We start from the raw sequence: 9,442 nt of genomic DNA, 5'->3' as shown, positions 1-9,442 counted from the left end.
GTTGTATGGTTACTGAATCTTGAACCAAATTACTAGGAACTTGAAGACCTGGATCACCGTTAAATCAAATTGTTGATCTTACATTTGGTAATAAAAAATTAAATGAAGTTTTGATTTATGTTTTACATAAACCACACAGCAAAATTTGGTAAGAGTTCGTTCTCTTTATATTTCAAAACGTATTTTTAGAGAACATGTGAATAAATATCATTAAGATATTTTTATCAAACAAATGATTTATTATACGCAATCAATACATTGCTTTTATATATCTTAATTTGTTCAAACAACGTTGTTCTAGTAAATAGTAGCTTTTACTTTTTTCTAAACACCGTTTATTAGAACAACTACCTGAGTTAGGGCTTCGGCTTCTTCCCCTAATTTTTTTTCTTACAAAAAAGAATAATAAATATAGACGACGGCCATAGAACTAACAAACACCACGTGCATAGCGTTACGTCAAGAAATGCCCATTGAACATGTAAATATTTAGGTAATTGAATAGAGAGGAAATGAAATGTGTTGACACGGTCTGTTAGGTTATATGAACATTCTTAAACCATGGATAATTATTATAGGAGAAGCTTTTGCTCAAATTATTGTTAGTTTTTCCGATGAAAAACCAAACATGCACAGAGGGTTTTTGTTTTCTATATGTTCTGCATGTGGGACAAATCCTTGGATCTCCCTCCTTATACAAAGTTATGTACCATTGTGCCTAATTATGTCGTTAAGTTGTACAATAATATAATCAAGAGTCTGAAAGCTCCCTGCCACCTCCCTCGTATAATATTATTGTAATGCTCAGGGAGCCTGTCAACAAGAAGCTACGTTTTTGTTATCTGAATAAGAAGCCAAATTAAAGGCTTGCCTTGTGCATATGTGTAGCAAGTATACACACAACAACGTTGATAACAAGAATTGTTGATCTCTCTCTCTCTCCCTGAGGAAGCCATTTTGTCATGGTGGCTCTAAGAATGTCCATGTCATTGTCATCTCTAGTTAGAAGACGCTCAAGCGACGAAATAACCAACTCGGCCTCGGTTTCCAGTAGCCTCTTTCCAGCATTTGGCACCACCATCTTTGATGTTGAAGGTTACTCGAAGTCGAACCTAAGAAAATATGTCATTGCTCCCTATGACCGTAGATATCAGTACGTATTAAATTTAGCTATTTGAATGTATCTATATATGCATTATTATACTGCGATGTGGAATTGCAATTTGTGATAAATATTTATGTAGATTGTGGCAAACGTTCCTTGCGGCATTGGTAGTGTACTCTGCATGGGCATCTCCATTCGAGCTAGCTTTCCGGGAACTGTTAGTTGGGTCGCTGTTGCCCGTTGAACTTCTTTGCGGTTGATATAATCTCCTCGTTGACGACCATAAGAAGATTGCTCTCAGGTGCCTGTATATACCATGCATTTCTTGCAAGAAAAACACAAGGGAAAATTTTATACCCTTACTATCTTAAATAATATAGGAGATATAAGATTGATCTAGTGATTAAAAAAAGAAATTAAGAATAAAGGGAGAAGGGAGAAGGGAGATGGGACGAGAAAAATAATGAGTTTGAATATCTCCACTAATATTTTTAACAAAAATTAACAGCCCTTTGTTTAATTATTTTAAATGCACAAGTCCTTTTGTTCCTCTTTTTTATCAATTTTTTGCGATTTCACTTCAACAGGTACGTCAAAAAGTTACACTTCACCATGGATATAGCCTCCACTGTGCCATTTGAGCAGATACATCAAATTCTGACGGGCAAACCAACCAAAAGCGAGGTCTTTGGTTTCCTAATTATGCTTAGACTATGGCGATTGAGGCGTGTTAGCGAACTCTTCGCAAGGTACATTAAAAAAAAAGAGTGAAATCAGAACTTTGCAAAAGCAACTAACCAAAATCAACACGCACTTAAATAACATCCTTCTTCCTTGTTAAGGGTGTAAATTACGAAGATATAATACGTATTTAAGTGTGCCACCTAATTTTGAAAGTATTTAACATATTTCAAGACGAAATATATAAAAGTTTAGATTTGCCATATTCATGTTTGACTTTATTAGACTTAAAACACTTTATAAAAAAAATTACAATTTAACTTTTAACTAAGTATATTTTTAAGAAATTCTCTGCAAGAGTCGTTTAATAAATGAGGTTGACATAACTTATAAGTCATCCCTCTGCAAATTATTTTACTTGTTCCTATCACTATTGTACTCAAATTAAGTAATTATGAACAAGTCTCAAAATAACAGGAAAACAAAAACAAAAAGATAAAAGAGAGAAGAATGTAGATAAGATCATATGATAGGTAATATTAATGTGACAAAAATAAATATAAAGACAAACAAGGGATATCAAACAGATGTTTGTAGTATGAGTTAAGTATTAATTATCGATTAAGCTAAAAGGGAATGGCTTTTATGATCAGCTTTTCCTATTTGTAACTGAAACTGCAAACTGTTTTCCACGCTAGAAAAAGACATACGAATTAACTACCCAGCAACAAGATTTTGCAAACTTATATGCGTGAGTAAATCACTAAATCTTCTGTTTAAGCATAGATTCAATCAAGTAAGGTTCGTTCATGCTTCCCATTTCGTTGGTTCATCACAGGTGACGCTATTTGCAGTGCACTTCGCAGGCTGCATGTATTTTTGGTTGGCTGTCCAACTCAAAACACCCAAAAACACGTGGATCGGGAACAAAACAGAGGATTTTAATGATTTGAGCGTCGGGTTGGGTTACACTTATTCCATGTACTGGTCTGTTGCAACCCTTACTACTGTTGGCTATGGAGATTTCTATGCAGTGAATTTAACAGAGAAGCTTTTCAGTACTTTATACATGCTGTTTAACATCGGCCTCACTTCATATATAATCGGAAACATGACAAATCTGTTAGTTCATAGCTCTGTCGGAACATTTGCAATGGTAAATTTTATGAGAATTTCCATGGTCGTTTAACCCTTAGCTGTACATTTGATAACACTAGCATATCAAACCTGGCAGAAGATAAACAAGCTTTTGATAATTAAAAAAAAAACGCGTTTGTCTTCTTCCTAGAAGTTAAAGGAAGAAAACATATACTGACATTAAGCTATATTTGTTGACATCTGACATTCTCCCATTGACAATATCTAAGCTTACCTCCTCACATTCTAAAATGTCTTGTATTAAAAAAAATCTAATTTAATATGTTTGGTTTATCTTATTTTTAAAACATAATTAATTATCTCTACCAGTCTCTTACAATTTTTTTAAAATTAAGCGATTATTTGTTAAATCCCCAAAACCTGTCACTTTGCAACAACAAACTAGAAACTTTAAGGCATGCTTGGTTATAGAGTTACAATGATAGTGGGAAAGTGGAAAGTAAAAAGAAAAATAAGTTAGAAATGCATCTAGATATAATTAGTATTTACCTCCTCTCATTTTCCAGTAAACATTTTCACTGTTAATTAAGGTTATCAAATGGCACTTATGAAAACCAAACAGCTTGCTTTCTTAACCAAAGCCAAAATTGGACAAGAATTTATTAGAAAGGTGCCTGGATTGGGCAAATATACTCCCATCGAAGCACTTCTGGTCCTAAAAAACATAAGAATGGCTATACCCAAAACTAATTTGTTTCCCCACCAGGCTTTACAGAGGAATGCCTTCAACAGAATATTACAATATGCAAACAAATATAGACTCCTGGAAGGCTTAAAAGAGCAAATGTCGGCACACATGCAATTGAAGTTTAAGACTGCAGAGTTACAGCAAGAAGTGCTACAATACCTACCTAAAACAATAAGATCCAATATTGCTCGGCATCTTTTCCAAAACATAGTTGAAACAGCATATTTATTTAAAGGAGTCTGTGATGATTTTATCGCCAGCTGGTAAAGCTTTTTCTTTAATTTTATTTTCTTTTTCTCTTTTAGGTAGCGATTGAATAGATTCTAAACATCTCAACAGTGACTAAAAATGACATCATGACACTAAACAGGTGTCAGAAACGAAAGCAGAATACTACCCATCTAAGGTTGACATTATCTTGCAAAATGAGATGTCAACATATTTCTACATTTTGGTATCCGGATCACTGGTAAACATCTAGACCTTACTCAAATCCTACCCTTATTTAAAGGCTTAACTAGCTAACTTACTGAACTATTCTAACCGCAGGATGTGTTGATGTACAAGAATGGGTCCGAACAGGTAAGATGAAATCTCCCTAGCAATTAATTTCAGGGTATAAGTAACATAATCAAGAGAAAGTAAAGTGGTATGTGGTGATAATAATATAACTCCTAGATACCTAGTGATTTGGAAAGAGTAATTCATAAACCACTACAAAGTATCATGCGGGAGAATATGGTTTAAACTTTAAAAAGAGGAAATAAAGATAAAAATTAATCTCATTAGGACTAAAGATTTAAAACTGTAATTGATTTAGCTCTGAAATCAGGGAATCCTTGTATAAAAGAATATCATAGACTGCATGACATTGACAACTAATGCGTTAACCTGAGGTAGAAGTCATTTGGAAGATTAAGTTTTCTTTACAGAATGAGGTTTTTTTAATCTTCAAGCTCTTTCCGGTAACCTGCTGAAGCAAACACATCAAATTAAGTTTCAACTCGTTACTGTGTCTAAAGAACATCTTCATCAGACACGTAATCCAAATAGGAGGTTGAAATGAGAAACAAGACACTCAAGTGTGCATAGCAACCAGACAAATTTTAGAGTACTAATAAAGAGAAACAAATAATAACTATTTAAAAGAAGTATCTATGTTTCTGCACTAATTTCTCGCATTGCTTGATTGAGCTCATAAAAGTTTTTTCAGTTTTTGTTCAAACTTGAATCTGGAGGCATGGCAGGAGAAATAGGCGTGATGTTTAATATTCCACAACCTTTTACAGTGAGAAGTAGAGGGCTCTCCCAGGTCAAACGAATCAATCATCGTCATTTCAAGCATATGGTGCAACCATTTAGTGATGATGTGAAGGCAATCAACTACAACTTTATTAAGGTTTGAGAGTTCACCCATACATAAAAGTAGACAGACAGGAAGCCGTATACATTGCCGTTTGAAAACTAATTAATTAATTAACACACTTCAAAATTGACCAAATTTCATTGCAAGCCACAAATTATGACTGCAAAATCCTATGTGAATTCACTTTATCCAAATTTTGTGTCAGTATCTCAATTCACATGTCAACAAGCCCATACATTTTCAACTTAATGCTGGTTCTTCTATTCTCAGTATTTTAAGGGCCTCAAAGGCAAGGTGCTAGAAGAAATATCATATATAACAGAATTGATGGGTGACCTTCATGATGAGGTATTTTTTTTACCTTTGAATTTCAACCACTAAAACTTCTTACTGATCTATTGAGAAGCATAAACCTTTTATGCATGCACAAATATAAATGCACAAAAAGGATGCACAAAACCCCTTGGAAATTAAACGTTGCATTTGCATAGCTAAAATTTGGCAAACTTATATACAGTTAGCGTATGAGAGAGTGATGGCTGCCAGCCTACCACAATGCAGAATTTTGAGTGAAAGTCCCAAATATCTTCAATCTCCTGCTTTGGACCATGTTTCTGAGAAAGGAGACGGTGGATAAATTAAAAATAGAAGAAAAGCCTACGAAAAATAGAAATCTTCCCCTCAAATACACTCCCTTTGTCTTTTCACAAACAGGACCTTTAAGGTTACCTGATGATGCATGGATAATCACTTTTTTTTAATTGAACGTATGTACTGCGGAGATGCACGTTAGCATCTCAAAGATGATTTAATTATATTATGCGTCATGAACTAACTCAACAACTCCCCAGAAAGCTTAAGGTGAAAGCACAAAAATAGTTTTATATTACATCTCTAGCATTATGTATGTATATATAGATCGGCAAATGACTAAATAAAGAATTCCTAGATAGTTTACACTCTAGAAAATAGATTTTAGCACAGAGAAATAATTCTATTTTAAATTTGGCCAGATATGTAGTTATGTACACATAAGAAAAACATACTCTATAAAATACCTTTTCAGACACATTATTATTGAGTGAATTTTGCGTTCACTAAATAGTAAAGGATGTGTGTATGTGCTACTAGTAGTCCTTATGTACGTATATATGAGTCGCTTCATATATGATGAACACTGGTTTTTGCAGCATTTAATGCAAAATGTGGGTACAGACGATGAAGTTTCAAGATATCAAGAAGCTTCATATAAAGAAGGTAACCTTAATCCTATGTCTAATAAAAGCAATAAGACATAGACATTTTAACAGTCTAATCTATAGTGGGTAGACACTATAGAGGCATTAAAACAAGAAACCATTAGACAATCAGGGGTTCTCTAAAACAGCACCCTAGAAGCAAGAACCATTACATTCGCTTTGCTTAAGAATATTTATAATTTTTTCAAACATTATAAATTTTTGTTAAGTGAAGCAAGGTATGCACTAAGCAAGATTGCTCCTGCCCCCTTGGTAACCAATCTTGGATCATGCATGAAAAACAGCATTCGTTCTTGTAGCAAACTAGATAGATCTCCATTACGAATAAACCAGCTCCATTTCAATATGACAAAAAAACTTGAACTCTGCCTGACAGGAACCTTTTGATATGGAAAGGTCGCCTGGGTTGCTTTCTTCGGTTTCATTGCTTGACCACTGTGTCCAAAATTGAAAATACTATAGAATTCGTCAATTTTTTAACAGAGATTTTCTGAGATAAATGACATCATTTACCTGCTTACCTAAATTACTGGGCTCATGATACTAATGGCAGGAAGAAAAGGAAATTCCAAACCACTGTCAAGTCCAGTCCCCATTAGAGTTAAAATCCACGGACACCATCCCAATGAACACAAAGTGGGAAACGAAACAACACCAAAGATCATACTTCTCCCAAATTCGGTAGAAGATCTTTTCAGTGTTGCAGGTATGACTAATTTGACTACATTCGACATGCATGCATTCCACGGAAAGGGCTCATTATTTTAAAGCCTTTATGTTCAGCAATAGAAATCTATTGGACAATAACATTACTATAATTCCGCTCTTGTATTCATAGAATTGAACAATATTGAGGTAACAACAAATTCAATAAGATAACTAAGTTGATTGGAGAATTGAGTACGCAGAGAAAAAATTTGGAAACAGAGGAAGCAAAATTCTTATGGCTGACGGCTCAGAGGTAGAAGAATTAAGCGCAATAAGGGAGAATGATAAGTTATATATCCTCTAATGATCAAATCAAACAGAGATTAACCAGATGCTGGTCTTTTTGATAAGTTACCATCTCAGGTGGCAGTTTTCATAACCAAACAGGATATAGGGATGCAATGTATAGAAATGAAATATGTAGAATGATACCTAGAGCGTTTTACTCTCTGCTGAGCATGTCAAGAACAGCATAAGCAGCTTTTTGAAAGTTATCCTTCTCTTCATCTAAGGCTCTTTTCCTCTCGAGAGCAGAACCTTTGCATTTCTCTATCTCCTCCTCTACCACAGCAGAACTTTGATTAATTTCACTGTAAACGAGAGACAAATAGCTGTTTAGATTACGGAACACAAAATAATCGCAAGTTTTGATCCGAAATCTGACGAATAAATAGTAAATGAAAAATGGAAAATATCTTAATATCAAATCAATCATGATGATTAGGTAGCTGAGCCTGACGTGACAGTCTTAAACATGTTCTCCATGATCCCTTGGACTTCATTTGATATCTCTGCATGGATTAGCAGAACAATCAGAAATCGAAGCGAACACACATAATTAGGAAATTCGTTAATCGATCGAGCATGCGTTGCTTAGAATTAGATTACATTACATTACACACACGCAATCAATTTAGTCCGTTGCAAGTAGATAATCGTATTGCATCACGTGTGGTTTGAATAAACAATTAGGTTTAACAATTGTTGCGACTGTTAAATCACAAGGTTTACGAATGTGGATGAATTATTACAAATTTAAGATGGAACATGGAAGAAATGGCTATGGCTCACCGTAGATGAGAGAAGAAAGGTGGCTTTCGGGCTCTGCTTCTGGAGGTATTGGCTCTGAGGACGCCATTGATGCAAATCTTGCTTCGGAGCGAAATGAGGAACGCGCGCTTTTGACTCTTTTTTGAATTTGTGAAATATATATAATTTAGCATGAGCATTTTACCATTTTACCCATGATTGGATTTTGTTTTGTTCAGGCCCACTTTGTTTAGTTTCAACAGAGTTTTTTCGGCCCATTACTGGCTATTATGGTGACAAAAGCATAACAGTTGGAGAAAAAAAGAAACAGAAAAGCTTCTAAAAATATATTCAGTGGTTAAATTTGATTTTTTTTAGAGGAGTATTTAAATTTGATATAACTAGCATTTATGATTTTAAAAATTATGAATTTTACTATAATGTATTGACAATATACACTGGCATCCAATCATATATTTTTATGTATGATAAAATTGTTAATTTTTTATAATTATTTAAAGTTATATTTAAAATAGTTTTGAAATGATTGACATTTTTTTTACAATAATAAATTTTCAGGGCGTAAAAAATAAAATCACACATTATGTTCTCCATAACTATAAAGTTTCTATAAATGGATTTAAAAGGCTTATACTCCTTTTCCTTAACAAATAAGTTATTTCGACCTTCTACCACCTAGGAATCGTTTGTCCATAAGTCAAGGTGAAATTAAATATTCTACTTTCCGCCAAATATTTTAATTCGAGAATTATGTACCAAAAACAAAATTATATTTCTACCGGACAAATCTGTGGCATTTGGAACAAAATCTAATAAATTAGTATTAAACAACAAGATTACTTGAGTGGCATCCTTCCATGTTCACGTGTATTCATAAACTAAATCAAAGGCAGTGCCCACGAAACAATACAAATTGGCTTAAAATAATGCTGCGTTTCATAATTCCCCCGCAAGAATTTTTGGGTACTTGGGAACATAGGAAGGCTCACATAGACGTTATAGAAATGATAGCGCCAAAAAATTACCAACAAAATAGGGTATAATATTATAAAGAAGATGATGACGCCAAAGAATAATTTTTCTTTTTAAATTGATGAAATGGTCGCTAATAGATTAGGATTTATTTTGTGTCATCTACCGTATCTGTCGGCTAAATGTCCAGCACATTTATGTTTGTTTAAGATCGATATGATGTATTTATTACGGTTTTGCTATTTAAAATTATATAATAAATGTATTAAACAGAAATATTTTATTAAGAATATTTATTACATTGATTACGTAAATATATTCAATACTTGAGATGTGCGATCCCACGACTTTTAAAACTATGATGTTTTTTTTTTATAAATAATTCTCTTTAAACTTTTGGCACATTTCTTCTTTTAAATTGAAGTAGGCTTGACTAACATATTTCTAATATTTTT

General features: G+C 33.5%; 3 protein-coding genes across 4 annotated transcripts; 2 read left to right on the top strand and 1 right to left on the bottom strand.

Annotated features, from left to right (window-relative positions):
* Positions 1-977: 977 nt before the first annotated feature.
* LOC114414198 (potassium channel KAT3-like) lies at positions 978-4,223 on the top strand. Its single transcript, XM_028378513.1, has 6 exons — positions 978-1,153; positions 1,245-1,322; positions 1,693-1,854; positions 2,573-2,942; positions 4,003-4,101; positions 4,182-4,223. The coding sequence occupies exons 1-6, from the start codon at positions 978-980 to the stop codon at positions 4,221-4,223; spliced, it is 927 nt and encodes a 308-aa protein (XP_028234314.1).
* Positions 3,498-8,138, bottom strand: LOC114415044. Of its 2 annotated transcripts, none has more exons than XM_028379546.1 (4): positions 8,037-8,138; positions 7,705-7,756; positions 7,398-7,555; positions 3,498-4,605 (listed from the first exon to the last, which is right to left on the bottom strand). In XM_028379546.1, the coding sequence occupies exons 1-3, from the start codon at positions 8,101-8,103 to the stop codon at positions 7,408-7,410; spliced, it is 267 nt and encodes an 88-aa protein (XP_028235347.1). In that variant the 5' UTR covers positions 8,104-8,138; the 3' UTR covers positions 3,498-4,605; positions 7,398-7,407. The 2 variants fall into 2 exon arrangements, with proteins under 2 accessions (XP_028235347.1, XP_028235348.1); XM_028379547.1 differs by having other exon boundaries at positions 3,498-4,602.
* Positions 4,840-7,517, top strand: LOC114415045 (potassium channel KAT3-like). Its single transcript, XM_028379548.1, has 5 exons — positions 4,840-5,031; positions 5,269-5,346; positions 6,189-6,255; positions 6,811-6,963; positions 7,166-7,517. The coding sequence occupies exons 1-5, from the start codon at positions 4,873-4,875 to the stop codon at positions 7,267-7,269; spliced, it is 561 nt and encodes a 186-aa protein (XP_028235349.1). The 5' UTR covers positions 4,840-4,872; the 3' UTR covers positions 7,270-7,517.
* Positions 8,139-9,442: the final 1,304 nt, after the last annotated feature.

Source organism: Glycine soja, chromosome 6 (genome assembly GCF_004193775.1).
Source record: "Glycine soja cultivar W05 chromosome 6, ASM419377v2, whole genome shotgun sequence".
Lineage (NCBI taxonomy): Eukaryota > Viridiplantae > Streptophyta > Magnoliopsida > Fabales > Fabaceae > Glycine > Glycine soja.
The sequence above is the reverse complement of the archived record's forward strand: the minus strand, read 5'-3'. Positions and strand labels throughout refer to the sequence as shown.